Source organism: Chiloscyllium plagiosum, unplaced genomic scaffold (genome assembly GCF_037043375.1).
Source record: "Chiloscyllium plagiosum isolate Xiang-an unplaced genomic scaffold, Cpla_swu_hap1 HiC_scaffold_4, whole genome shotgun sequence".
Lineage (NCBI taxonomy): Eukaryota > Metazoa > Chordata > Chondrichthyes > Orectolobiformes > Hemiscylliidae > Chiloscyllium > Chiloscyllium plagiosum.
In genome coordinates, this window is record NW_028270142.1 from 99,146,425 (window position 1) to 99,161,268 (window position 14,844).

General features: G+C 37.6%; 1 protein-coding gene and 1 long non-coding RNA gene across 3 annotated transcripts in view; one reads left to right on the top strand and one right to left on the bottom strand.

Annotated features, from left to right (window-relative positions):
* The window catches only part of LOC122549359 (cyclic nucleotide-gated channel beta-3-like), a 106,470-nt gene that overhangs the window by 83,014 nt on the left and 8,612 nt on the right, over positions 1–14,844 (bottom strand). For both annotated transcript variants that reach the window (XM_087986507.1, XM_043689032.2), the window contains exons 4-5: positions 13,272–13,438; positions 6,238–6,420 (exon numbers count right to left, since the gene is read on the bottom strand). In XM_087986507.1, coding sequence (XP_087842633.1) covers positions 6,238–6,420; positions 13,272–13,438 — 350 coding nt within the window. The remainder of the gene's footprint in view (positions 1–6,237; positions 6,421–13,271; positions 13,439–14,844) is intronic.
* LOC148150189 (uncharacterized) overlaps positions 1–14,844 on the top strand; it is a 58,790-nt gene that overhangs the window by 42,359 nt on the left and 1,587 nt on the right. The window lies entirely within an intron of this gene.

Consider the following 14,844-nt stretch of genomic DNA (forward strand, 5'->3'; position numbering starts at 1 on the left):
TGGTTGGGGATAAACTGAATGGTGGACATTTCTGGGGTTTATGGTTTAGAATTGCCTGGATGTTTATAAGAAATAATCACCAAAGAAATGTGGAAATAGAACTGTAACTATCACATTTTAGCATGTGCAGGCCAGTAATGGTTCAGCGTACTTTCACTCACATGTCTCTGAAAGTCAAAGTCTTGAGCACAAAAATCAAAGCTGACATTTTATTGCAGCACTGAAGGAGCATTGCACTGTCAGAGGTGCTGCCTCTCAGATGATACATGAAACTGAGGCCCCATCTGTCTGCTCAGTTGGATATAAAATATCCTGTGGCACTATTTCTAAAAAGTGCAGGGTGCTATCCCCAGTGTCCTGCCCAATAAATATGCTACAATGACAGTGACAAATCTGATCATTATCACATTGATGTCTGAGGGCATTCAGTGTGCACAAATTATTGGCTGTGGTCCCTACATTACAACGGCTACACTTCAAAAAGTACTTTATTGGCTGCGAAAAGAAACTATCTGGTGATTGTGAAAATAAATGGAAGACATTATTTCTAATCTATTTATTACTGTCTTAAAACTTTTAAAGCTTAAAAGAAGACATTTTCATCAGAAATGATACAGAAATGGATTATTATTGCTAAGGGTAGGGATGAAATTCCAATGAAAATTCCCCACATGTTCACTTTGCCACACAAACCAGTATTGACACAGCTTTCCCAGAATGTACGAACATCCAAACGTAAGAAATATGAGTAGAAGTAAGTCATTTGTCACTCCACAATGCATTGCCATTCATCAAGACCATAGATGATCTGTTTGTGTTGAATTCCACATTTCCAGGTACCCACCACAGTTTTGATTCCTTTGCCGAATAAAAATCTAGTTCTCTACCTTAAAAAAATGTCAATGACCTTACTTCCATTGTCTTCCAAAGTAGAGTTCCAAAGTCGGACAACCTTTTACATCAGTCAGGAAACTTGTATGATTTTACCAATTGTCTGTATAACTGAAACAGAATGCCCTTATTTTTATGCTATTTTCCTCTTGTAATAAAGAAGATGGGTCCATTGCCTGCTATAATCACAGATAAACTTTTTGTGGCTTGTGAACCAGACCACTTTGATCTCTTCACGCCTCAAAATTCTGCAGTGGTTCTTTCTTAAAGTAATGTTCTACTTTTATCACATTTTCTTATATTATGCTCCAGCTGCCAGATTTTTGTCACTCACTCAACCTATATATATCCAGTTGCAATCTCCTTAAGTCCTCTTGCACATACTTTCATGTTATCTGAAAATTTAGCTCCTTTTCCTTCACTCACTCATCTAAGTTATATACATAAATTGTAAAAAGCAAAGGTTCCAGCACTGACGTCTGAGTCAATGTACTCATCATATCCCGATAATTTAAAAATGATACATTTATGCATATTCTACTTTCTGCAAGCTGACCAGTCTTCTTTCCATGATAATATGTTAGTTTCTGTATGAGAACTCTTTTCATAGTAGCCTTTTATGCAGCATCTTATCAAAAACCTTCTGGAATTCTATATCCATTACAAAATGTCATGGAGCCAACCAGTGAGCAGGGTATCTTGGATCCGGTAATGAGTAATGAGACAGGTTTAATAAAAGACACCCAAGGAAGTAGTGATCATAACATGATAGAATGTAATATCTTTTTTGAGAGTGAGAAACTTAGGTTGGAAACAACTGTGTTTAACTTAAATAAAGGGAATTGCAATGAAATGAGGATAGATTAGCTAAAGTGAACTGTGTAGATATATTAGCAGTAAGTAAGCAGTGGCTGACGTTAAGAAGGTTATTCATGACCCTCAGCAAAAATACATCCAAGCAAAGAGGAAAGATTCTAAGAGAAGGATAAACCAATCATGGCTAACCAAAGAAGTTAAAGAGAGTATTAAGTTGAAAGAAAAAGCATATAAGGAGACCAGTGATAGCCCCAAAGACTGTGTAATATATTAGCAGTATAGATCTGTGTAGATATATTAGCAGTAAATTCAGAATTCAGCAAAGGAGAACTTTAAAGACAATAAAGACAGAGAAAATAAACCATGACGACAAACTAACAAGGAATATAAAAACTGACTACAATAATAAAAATATAAAAAGGAAGCCAGAGATCAAAAAGAACATAGAAAATGAATCTGGGGAGATTTGGGAAATAAGGAAATTACAAAGACATGAACAGATATTTTTCATCAGTCTTTATGGTGGAAGAAACTTTGAGCTTTCCATTAATGCTCAAGAATATGGCGGAATTGGGCACCATCATTATTACTAAAGAAGTAGTATTAGACATACTAGTGGGGCTAAAGGCAAATAGGTTTCCTGGCCCTGATGGCTTTCATCCCAGAATCCTTAACAAAGGTAGCTACAGAGATAATGGATGCATTGGCTATAATTTTCCAAATATCTTTGAATTCTGGAGAAGTAACAGTGGATTGAAAAACTGCTAATGTGACCCCCTATTCAAAAAGGGAAGCCAGCAAAAAGTGGGTAACTCTAGACTGATTAGCCTATCCTTTATTTTTGCAAAAGTATTGGAATCAAATATTAAGGAAGTAAGAGCAGAACATTTGGAAAATCATAATGTAATCAAGAAAAGTCAGCCTGCCTTCATGAAAGGGAAGTCATTTCTAACTTATTTATTAAAGTTTTTCAAGGAAGTCTCAACCAGAGTAGATAGAAGGGAATTATATGTTGTAATTTGGACTTCCAGAAGACATTTGACAGGCACCTCACAAAAAGTTAAATCATAAGATTAGGGCCCATGGTGTTGGAAGTAGTATATTGGCAAGGATATGAGTCACAGGCAGAAATAGCAAGTTGCGCTAAGGGGTTGTTTTTCAAGTTGGTGACCCATGACCAGTTGGATTCTTCAGGGATCTGTGTTGGAACTGCAATTGTTTACAATAAATATTAATGCCTTGGAGGAGTGGTGTAAATATTCCGTAGCCAAATTTGCAGATGACACGAAAATAGATAGAATGCCAGGTGGTAAGAAGGATTCAAACAGTTTACGTAGAGGCACTGATAGGTTCAATAAATAGGCACAAATTGGTAAATGGAGTATAATATGAGGAATGTAATGTACATAACCAATTCATGATTATATAAGTCTGATACAGTCATCTCATTCAAATTATGCACAAAACTAAAGCAATGTCAATGATGCAAAACATGGTTTGCAACACAAATAAACTTCCAATAATTTTTTTATCAAAAGATACAGGCAAAAATGAATAAGAGCCCATTAAAGGCTCTTGAGGAGTTGAGTGAGAGATGTATGTGTACAGTAAGTAAGCAGTGGCAGACATTAAGGAGGTAATTCATGGCCCTCAGCAAAAATACATCCAAGTAAAGAGGAAAGAGGATGTTCATGCTTATCTCTCTTGATGTGGTGATTAATGAACATGAATGGCTTAATCTTTTTTCATACCATTACTTCAAAAGGTAATACGAAATTGGTAATGTTCACTTACATACTGGTAGATATTTCTGTTTTTGTATTTGTAGATGATTACAAAAGAAGGAGTATGACACAGTTTGGGTTAAAACAGCACAGTATACTAAAGTATCTAACATAATTACTTGCTCTGGTACTTAGCAGCTATGAATTGGCTCAAATAGTGTCATAGACCCATAGAGATGTACAACATGGAAACAGACCCTTTGGTCCAACCCGTCCATGCCGACCAGATATCCCAACCCAATCTAGTCCCACTTGCCAGCACCCGGCCCATTTCCCTCCTATTCATATACCCATCCAAATGCTTCTTAAATGTCGCAAATGTACCAGCCTCCACCACATCCTCTGGCAGCACATTCCATAGACGTAACACCCTCTGTGTGAAAAAGTTGTCCCTTAGGACTCTTTTATATCTTTCCCCTCGCACCCTAAACCTATGCCCTCTAGTCTGGACTGCCCGACCCCAGGGAAAAGACTTTGTCTATTTATCCTATCCATGCCCCTCATAATTTTGTAAATCTCTATAAGGTCACCCGTCAGCCTCCGACACTCCAGGGAAAACAGCCCCAGCCTGTTCATCCTCTCCCTGTAGCTCAGATCCTCCAACCCTAGCAACACCCTTGTAAATCTTTTCTGGACCCTTTCAAGTTTCACAACATCTTTCCGATAGGAAGGAGACCAGAATTGCACGCAATATTCCAACAATGGCCTAACCAATGTCCTGTACAGCCGCAACATGACCTCTCAACTCCTGTATTCAATACTCTGACCAATAAAGGAAAGCATACCAAACGCCTTCTTCACTATCCTATGTACCTGTGACTCCACTTTCAAGGAGCTATGAACCTGCACTCCAAGATCTCTTTGTTCAGCAACACTCCCTCGGACCTTACCATTAAGTGGATAAGTCCTGCTAAGATTTGCTTTCCCAAAATGCAACATCTCGCATTTATCTGAATTAAACTCCATCTACCAATTCTCAGCCCATTGGCCCATCTGGTCCAGATCCTGTTGTATTCTGAGGTAACCCTCTTTGCTGTCCATTACATCTCCAATTTTGGTGTCATCTGCAAACTTACTAACTGTACCTCTTATGCTTGTATCCAAAACATTTATGTAAATGACAAAAAGTAGAGGGCCCAGCACCGATCCTTGATGCATTCCACTGGTCACAGTCCTCCAGTCTTAAAAACAGCCCTCCAACACCACCCTCTGTCTTCTACCATTCAGCCAGTTCTGTATCCAAATGGCTAGTTCTCCCTGTATTCCATGAGATCTAACGTTGCTAATCAGTCTCCCATGGGGAACCTTGTCGAATGCCTTACTGAAGTCCATATGGATCACATCTACTGCGCTGCCCTCATCAATCTTCTTTGTTATTTCTTCAAAAAACTCAATCAAGTTTGTGAGACATGATTTTCCACGCACAATGCCATGTTGACTTTCCCTAATCAGTCCTTGCCTTTCCAAATATATGTACGTCCTGTACCTCAGGATTCCCTCCAACAACTTGCCCACCACCGAGGTCAGGCTCACCAGTCTATAGTTCCCTGGCTTGTCTTTACCGCTCTTCTTAAATGGTGGCACCACATTTGCCAACCTCCAGTCTTCTGGCACCTCACCTGTGACTATCGATGATACAAATATCTCAGCAAGAAATCTTATGACCAGCATCAAAACACCAATTTTTGACCCTGATCAGTGAAAAAATTAAACATGTACCTTTCTCCCATTTAATTGACCAATCTTCTGATGGAAGATCCTAACAACAAAGGAAACCTTAGAGTCATCAGTGGAGGGAATCTGTGTGGAGGTCATATCACCTTTAGGTGGCACTAGCTGACATAGTCTGTTGTGTTCATTATCACACAGAAAGGTTTTGGGACATTGAAAAGCTTTTCAGTGTTTTAGTGTGGGGTGAGTGAGGTAAATGAGTATTTTAATTCTTTCATGGGATGAGGGTGTCATTGGCAAGCATTTGTTTCCTATCTCTAGTTGCCTGTGGACTGTATGGCTTTCTTTGCTATTTCAGAGGTGAGATAAGAGTCAATCATTGTCACATGCAGACCAGACCAGGTAAGGATGACAGATCTCCATTACTAAAGTTCAACAGTGATCCAGACTTTTTTTATCATGACATTCAATAGTTACTTCATGATAACCGTTAGTGAGACTACCTGTCAATTCCAGATTTATTATTTGGCTTTGAACTCATGTCTGCAAAGCATTGTCTTTGGCCTCTAGATCAGCTATCCATTGACATTAGCAATAGCCTATCATCTCCATTTCATTGCTCCAACAGTAAGACATTAAGTTGGGTGTGGTGAGTGGGTGGGGTGGCAGCTGGATAGGATGGTATGGTGATCAGTGGGTAAGGTTAGTAAACTCACCAGGGCGGAGTATGGAGGCTGGAAGATCTGGGCCTGATTAATTCCTGGGATGGAGATGTCACTGACAAGACCAATATCTATTATCCAAGTCTAACTGTCTTTGAGAAGGTGATAATGAATTGCCTTCTTGATATGATGTTCCTTCGGCTAACACTGGACTGAAGTATACCAAAACTCTTCACTTGATTATTAAATATTAATGCCGCCATCAAAATGCAGCAATCAATGAAGTCCATTGGAGGATGTAAATTTCAGCACTATACACTTTTTTAAACATCAAAGAACATAGGACACCAATTCTAAATTTGGTTCATTTTTCAAACTATAATGATAAAAATTATTTAATGATAATAAAGTACCTGAGTTTTCAATGCTTTCAGGGATTCTTAACTTGTGAATGATCTTTTTAATTGAAGGTCTCTTGAATTCAAAGCAAACCATGTCACAGTAATATGCCTCTTCGGTTTTGGTCTCATCATGACTTATTTCTTCTTGTTGTTTTTCTTCATCATCTTTTGGTGCAGGAACCTTTTGGATTGGAGCTAAGCAAAAGAGAATCATATTTCAATATGAAACAGTTTTTATATTATCTCATGAAATTACCAAAATTGTTTGAGCTGGAAGCTAATTTAAAGAAAATGAGTATTGAGATGGGATAGATATTACAGAAAGTTTCGACTGAAAGTTGAATAATCTTCAGGATGGAAGAGCTACCTAATGGTTGCCATTCAAGTGGGGCGAGTCAAAATAGATGTGGTAGTTGTAGTGGAGGCTGTAGTGAGGGGGATTGACAGTGTTCTCTTCAGTAAAGAGTGAGAGACCAGGAAATTGTATTGACTGTTTAATACCAGGGCTCAGGCCATCAGCTCAAGGCTGGAAAGGAATTTGGAGTGACATGGAGAGGACCCTGTCATTGTGGTTCATGTAGGTGCCAACAACAAAGGCAGAATAAGGAAAGAGAATCTGCACAGACTGTTTGAGGAGCTAGACATCAATTTAAGAAGAAGAATTTCAAAAATAACAATCTCTGGATTATTACTTGAGCCACAAGCAAATTGGTATCAACCAACTGAAACAGAAATGAATGCATGTTTCAAGGTTGGTGCGTGAGAAGTAGGAGTGGGCTTTTGGGGCATTGGCATCAGAAAATTGAATCTGTACTATCAGGATGGTCTTCACTTGAATTGTGTTGAGGCCTGTAGTCCTGTGAAAACTCAGTTCTGGTAGCCCTTCTATAGAGAGGATAATATTAAATTAGAAAGGGTGCAGAAACAAGGGAGACAGTTATACTAGAATGGGTATTATCTAACAAGATAGAATTAATTAATGAACTAATGAAGATGCCTCTAGGTAACAGTGATTGTATATGATTGAATTTTAGATTCAGTTTGTGACTGAGATCAGTGGATCTAAGAATAATATTTTAAACTTGAAGTGAGGCAATTATGAAAGCATGACAGCAGAGCTAGCTAGAGTAAACTGCCAATCTAAATAACAGATAGGTGAATAGGGATACAGTGTAAGATATTCAAGGGGATACTTTAGAATATCAGAATAATTATATTCCAACAAGCAATAATATTTCTCTGGGAGGAATATATCATCTGTGTGTATCAAACAAGGTATCAAACTGAAAGAGAAAGGATATCATTGTGCAAAAATTGTTGACAGTTCAAAAGACTAGACTGAATATAATAAACAGCAAAGAATTATTTTAAAATTCATGACAGAAAAATTAAAGCATTAGAGAAAGCGAGCCAGAAATGTAAAAACATATAGTACGAGTTTGTTTGGATATTTACAAATTAAAGAAAGTTAACAAAGTAAATGTAGCTCCTAATAACAGAAAATAAAGAAATTGAAATTTTTCATCAGTCTTTACTGTAGAAGATACAAGTAACAACCCTGAAATGATTGGAAATCAATAAATGGAAGTGAGGGTGTAATTTGGGACAGCAGTATTAAGCAATAACAAGCAATATGGGGTGGCACGGTGGCTTTGTGGCTAGCACTGCTGCCTCACAGCTCCAAGAACCTGGGACTGATACCAGCCTTGAATGACTGTCTGTGTGGAGTTTGCATATTCTCCCTGTGTCTGTGTGGGTTTCCTCCTGGTGTTCAGGTTTGCTTCCACAGTCCAAAGATGTGCAGCCTAAGTGGATTAGTCATGGGAAATGCAGGGTATGGGTTGGATCTGGGTGGGATGCTTTTTTGAGTGTTGGTGCGGACTCGATGAGCCGAATGTCCTGTTTCCACACTGTTGGGAATCTATGATTATATGATGATTCTATGAACACTCTGTTGGAATTTTGGTCTAGCAAGTCTCTAGCTCTTGATGGACTTCATCCTAGGATCTTAAAATAACTTAGACAGTTGATGCAATAGTTCTAAGTTTTCAAAATTCCTTAGATTCAGTGAAGGTTTCATTAGAATGGGATATAGCAAGTATAACTCTTTTACTCAAAGAAGACAGGAAATAGGAAGCTATAGGCAGTTAGCTTCATATCTGTCATATAGAAAAAAAACCCAGAAATAGCTGGAAAAGCTCAGCAGGTCTTGCAGCATCTGTGAAGAGAAATCAAATTTAACATTTTGGATCCGATGACCATTCCTCAGAACTGCTTAGCTTTTCCAGCAACTTCTGCATTTGTTTCTGATTTACAGTATCTGCAGTTATTTTGGTTTTATCTATCATATGGAAGATCTAATATGGAAGATGCCATTAAAATACTATAAAGTTCAAGGCAGAATCAAAATAATGTTTTGAAAGAAAAATTACATTGGCAAATTTATTTGAGTTCTTTGAGAAAATAACATGTGCAATGGATAAAGGGATCTGGTGGAGATACTGTTCTTAGATTTCTAAAAGGAATTTGATAATGTGTCATCTCAGAAAAGTTCATGGTGCAGTTGGTACCATATTGACTATAGAAGATTGGAAACAGAGTAGGCATAAGTGGATCATTTTTGACTGGCAAGATGTAACCAATCATGTCTCACAGGGATCAGTGCTGGGACTCAAGGTTTTTACTTGAATGAAGGGACTAAAAGTATCATTGCTAAATTTGCTGATGACATAAAAATAGGTAGGAAAGTAAGTTGTGAATAGACATAAAAGTTGGCTATAAATGGTCATAGATAGGTTAAGTGAGAGGGAAAAGATCTGGATAATTTTTGTGATTTTTATAAATGCCTTGGATGAGGATGTGGAATGGTGGGTATTATGTTTGCCAATGACATGAAGGTTGTTGGAGTTGTGAATAGTGTGGAGGGCTGTTGTAGGTTGCAATGGGACATTGATAGGATGCAGAACTGTGCTGATATGTGGCAGATGGAGTTCAACTTGGAAAAGTGTGAAGTCATTCACTTTGGAAGGTCAAATGTGAATGAAAAATACAGGGTTAAAAGCAGGATTCTTGGCAGTGTGGAGGAACAGCGAAATCTTGGGGTCTATGTCCATAGATCCCTCAAAGTTGCCACCTAAGTTGATAGGCATGTTGGCTTTCATTAGTAGGGGATTGAATTTAACAGCCGTGAGGTTATGCTGCAACTCTATAGAGCCCTGGTTAAACCACATTTATAATTCTGTACTCAGTTCTGGTTACCTCATTATAAGAAAAATTTGGAAGCTTTAGAGAGGGTGCAGAGGAGATTTACTAGAATGCTGCCTGGACTAGAGGGCATGTCTTATGAAGAAAGGTTGAGGGAGCTAGAGCTTTTCTCATTGGAGCAAAGAAGAGTGAGAGATGACTTGATAGAGGTTTATAAGATGATGAGAAGTTAGAGTGGATAACCAGAGACATTTTCCCATGGTGGAAATGTCTATCACAAAGGGGCATAATTTTAAAGTGATTAGAGGAAGGTTAAAGGGAGATACCAGTGGTAGGTTCTTTGCACAGAGTGCAGTGGGTGCATGGAATGCACTGCCAGCAGTGGTAGTAGACTCAGATACATTAGGGACATTTAAGCGACTCTTGGATAGGCACATGGAAGATAGTATAATGAAGTGTATGTAGGTCAGTCTGATCTTAGAGGAGGATAAAAGGCCAGCACAACACGGAGGGCCGAAGAGCCTGTAATGTACTGTTCTGTTCTATGCTCTGTGTTCTTAAAATGGAGTATAATAAAGTGTAGAATTGTCCATTTGGTGAGAAGAGTAAGACCAAAACATATTATTTAACAATGAGAAATTGAATTCTGAGATGCAGAGGATCTGTATACCCTAGAGAATTATTAACAAAACGTTAGTGTGCTGGTGCAGCAAGAAATTACAAAAGCTAACAGAATGAAATGTTATCTTTTATTCAGATGGGAGGTGATTATAAAAGTTGAAAGGTTATGCTTCAGTTATAAAGGACATTAAAGACACCACACTTGGAGTACTATCTACAGTGTTGATCTTCTTTAAGGAAGGATGTAAATACAGTAGCAGCAGTTCAGAGAAAGCTTACTAAACCAATATATGCAATCTTTTGAGGAATGACTGGACATGCTAGGCTTATATCTATCGGAGTTAGAAGACTAAGAAGCAACTTGATTAAAACTTGAGAAGATATTTTAAAAGTCTTCAGTAACATTCCATTATTCAATTTAAATGATAAATTTGGTTTTGGTTTATACATTCTATGATGTCCAAAAAGGACTATTTTCATACTTTGCTTTATAAAAACGCAAAGATGAGAGATTGCAAGTTTTAGATATGGATTTCCTTTAAGTTATTGGTCTGTTATTTAAAAAAAGTGACATCAATGAAATGTGTGAAGTGCAATAAATACACTTGCTTGTGCTTGGGACATGGTGAATTGGGTTTCACTAAATGCCATCATGCATGAAGAGTTAACAGGAATGGAAGTCAGTGAAATGAACTTTGACAATAATCAATTGGTAGATTCAAATTGAATAATTAATTTGAACAATGAATCATTGAACTCGAGAAGTAGTTAAACCTTTGCATAATGTTAGGGGGAGAGTTTCAGAGAACGGATCTATATTTATACAATGCTTTTAACAAATAAAGCATTCCATGGTACTTTACCATCATCAACAAAAAATTGACAGCAAAAACAATATAGGAAGGAAGGGTCAGTTTGAAACAAGCGGCTAGAGCAGGAACTATAGTAAAAGATTCATAGAGGACATTGAATTGTGTTACAAGTAAGTATTGTGATAGTGTAAAATACTAAACAAGGTAAAATATTTTAAAAATTCTTAAAGAAGATAGAGGATAAAAGGAATAAAGCATATTTGCAATAGATAAATGACAAAGAACGGGAAATTTGTGAGTAGCAGTTAATTTTTAAAAATATATTTTCTTTTGTAATGAGCAGCAAGTCAACAATTAAAAGTCAGGTGAAGACTTTGAGAAGGAGATGTCATCATTTTAGGATAAAGGGCAGCAGATTTAAAATAGAGATGAGGAGAAATGATTTGTCTCAAAGGGTCATGAATCTATGGAACTCACTACCCTCGAGAATGGTTGATGCTGAGATATTGAGTAAATTTAGGATGGAGATAGCCAGATTTTTAATTAGTAATGGGTTGAAGCTTTACGGAGAGTAGGCAGGACAGTGGAGTTGATGTTGAAATGAGATTAGCCATGATCATATCAAATGATCCCAAATAAACATCTGATTGCTGAATTTCCAATGCATGCCCCTAGGTCTTATGTTTTAATGTTTTTACAGACCTTTGGATCAAATATGTGAACTTGGTTCATTTTAATACATCAACTCGCTCCCAGCTACCTTCCTTGTATACTTTCAGTTTAGCCTCCTTGTTTGATCCTAACCTTCCAAATTGACAATAAGCTGTAATCTGCACTCTGTTCTGCTATCCTAATGCACTTGATATGGTACAATCTGCCTATATAACATGCGAAACAACAATTTCTGCTGTATCTCGTTACATGTGACATAAATAAATCAAATTCAAAAAAAGCTCCAGCCTCTTACTTTTCTGTTTCAAATGAGACTGCCTCAAGTAATTGTTCTCTGTCATCCACCTGGCCTCTTTGTACATTTGCTACTGTGTTGCTCTGCGTGAAGTGCTCCTTGGAATATCCCAAATGCTCTCTGCCGACTTGAACACAAACATTCATAATGTTTACTATGGATGTCCTGCTATAGTCCTTGCTGATGTGATTGCCATACTTGAATTCTCTCTGTTAAATTGGTTATTACATATGCTGAATTTATTCACACAGTTTCATAGACAACAGACTTCAAACTTGACACATTAAAATAAATAGGTTGGGTATGGAAAGGGAAAATTGAGCTGTTTGGTGTTACTCTGTTAGGTGTTATCTGAGATGCACCGTGTGCAAAGTAAGGGAGCCTGGACTGAGGTTGTTCAGTTATCAAATGTGATTTTGGAATTTGATGCAAACACTTCTTGGCAAGTTGTAAGTATGAAATATTTTAATGCTGTCGGCGAATCTCCAGTGATGTTGTTCAGAAGTTAGTCACGGGAATTAGTATGACTTTGAGCTATAATTATTGTGCTCATCATGGACGAATAAGCAGAAAAGAAATTGACAGATGGAGCTTAGCAATTCAAGCCACAATGCCAGTGGGAGAATTTAATACAGGTGTTACTGTGTAACATATTAAAAGAAATAGAAACAGATATTACTGTTATCCTTAATGTAGTAATAAATGTCACAGAAACATTGTCAATGTCACATAACATAACAACATCACGACCACAGAAATCTGGAGTGTGAAACAGGGAGACTCAGGAAATTACCTGTCATTTCTGGTAATCACTGACTTTTAATATTTAAGTCATACTGATTTTTTTTTTGGATGAATGCTCCTAATGTAAGCAGCTTCCTCACTTTGAGGCATTAAGAAGAAGAGGAATGTTTTTGCATATAAATGTTTTAGTAGATGTCAATACTGGACCCCAAATAAGCATCTGATTGCAACCATCACATTTCTGAATAAAGGTGATAGTTTCCTTTGTGTTGTTGTGAAGCTGCATATCCTCCAGTCATTTTCTGAGGAAAGGAAAAGCTCATGGAATAAGAAAAGTTTATTTGGATCATTAAGCCTGTTTTATCTAAAGTATCCACTCTAGCATGTACTCTACTGGAATCATTTAATTCCCAAGACAGATTCTAAAGGAAATAGAAGGTTATTTCATTTTTGAACCTCATTCCTTAATGTTGAAAATGCAACATTGTGATATATTCTGAGCTATTTATGTTTCTAAATATTGTTAAATTGATTAATATGATGAAGATAACATTGGTCTGTGAAATCAAGTGTATGTTATTAGTTATGTTAGCTCTGGATATGTTACTCATCAGTTGACCAAAGTCCCTGCATATTAATTACCAAGTGCTGTGTGATTAATTGGATATCAGCCTTTTGGCTCTAAGGATTGAACTTACAAGCTGGTGGAGTTTCATCTGATGAAGAACCATCCTCACTAATCAACTTTTCTTTGTATAATGATGTCCTTTCCCGCACACGTAACACTAAGCTTTGAAGCTGTGCATCAGCTCTGTCACTGAGAAGTACTCGTTGCTCTTGCTCGCATTCACTAGAGAAGGTGTTGCTGCAAAATATAAATGTAGAAATTGAAATCAACACTCTAATGTTCAATCCTGAACCAATTCACTAAACTATATCGAAAATGTATTATCAGGCTTTTTACTGTTTAATTCAAAAATTAGTGGCTATGTTCATCAAGTTGTGGCAAGGATGTGGAATACATATTGAGTATACCCAGCTTATAATTTCAAAGGCCATGTTTCTAGTTCTGAAATCAGATGTTGACAACACTTTCTGTCAAAGATTATAAGAATCCTTGGCAGTTATCGTCATTTGTTCTACATTGACATAATGTTCTTATAAGAAACCTGGGCTTGACAAGAGTGAATCACTGATAGGAAAACATTACATCTCCATTTGACATGGAACTAATTTAGAGGAAATATATGAGACTTTGCTATAAGGAATCCGTGTTGAGAGTGTGGTCTTGGAAAAGCATAGCAGGTCAGGCAGCATCCGAGAAGCAGGAGAATTGACATTTTGGGCATAGGTTCTTCTTCCTCTTTCCTGTTGAAGGGCTTATGCCTGAAATGTCGATTCTCCTGCTCCTCAGATGCTGCCTGACCTGCTGTGCTTTTCCAGCACCACACTCTCGACTCTGATCTCCAGCAACTGCATTCCTCACTTTCTCCTCCCTGTCAGGAGTCTGCCATTCCTGATATCAGAAACCCGGTCAAATAGTTCAGAATGTGTTCACTCCCTCCACCTCTCAATTCAAACAGGGCCTGTTAACTTTAGGAGTGTTGATGTTCCAATGCTACACTCCTTTCCAGACATGAAAGAATAGTTCTTAAGGAGCTTTACGCTGTTGTCAAGGGCTCAAGGTACATAAGATCACTACATCTCTATGTTCTTCTCCAAGTCAAGCACCATCTTAATTTGGAGGTATTTTGTTGTTCCTTCACAATTGTTTGTTGAAAATTCTGGAGCAACCTCCCTATTAGTGCTGTGGACTTCAGATGGTTTAAGAAGGTGATCATAAAGCCATAAGATGTTGGAGCAGAAGTAGGCCATTTGGCCCATTAAATTTGTTCTACCGTTCATTGAGATCATGGCTGAGCTGATAATCCTCAACTCTGGTTTCCTGCTTTATCCTGAAAATCCTTGATTCCCTTACTGATTACAACTCTGTCTATCTCAATCTTAAATATACTTAATGACACAGCTTCAACAGTTGTCCGTGGTAATAAATTCCACAGATTTACTATCCTCCGATGTCTTAAAAAGGTGACCCCTTATTTTGGAATTATGCCCTTTGGTCCAATTATCCTGCAAGCAGAAACAACCTCTCTATATTTACCCAGTCAAATCGCCTAAGATTCTTACAACGTTCACTAAAGCCTACACTCATTCTTCTAAATTCAACAGTGGCCTGTAGAATTCAATCAGCAACTAACCTGATTGTAAGTT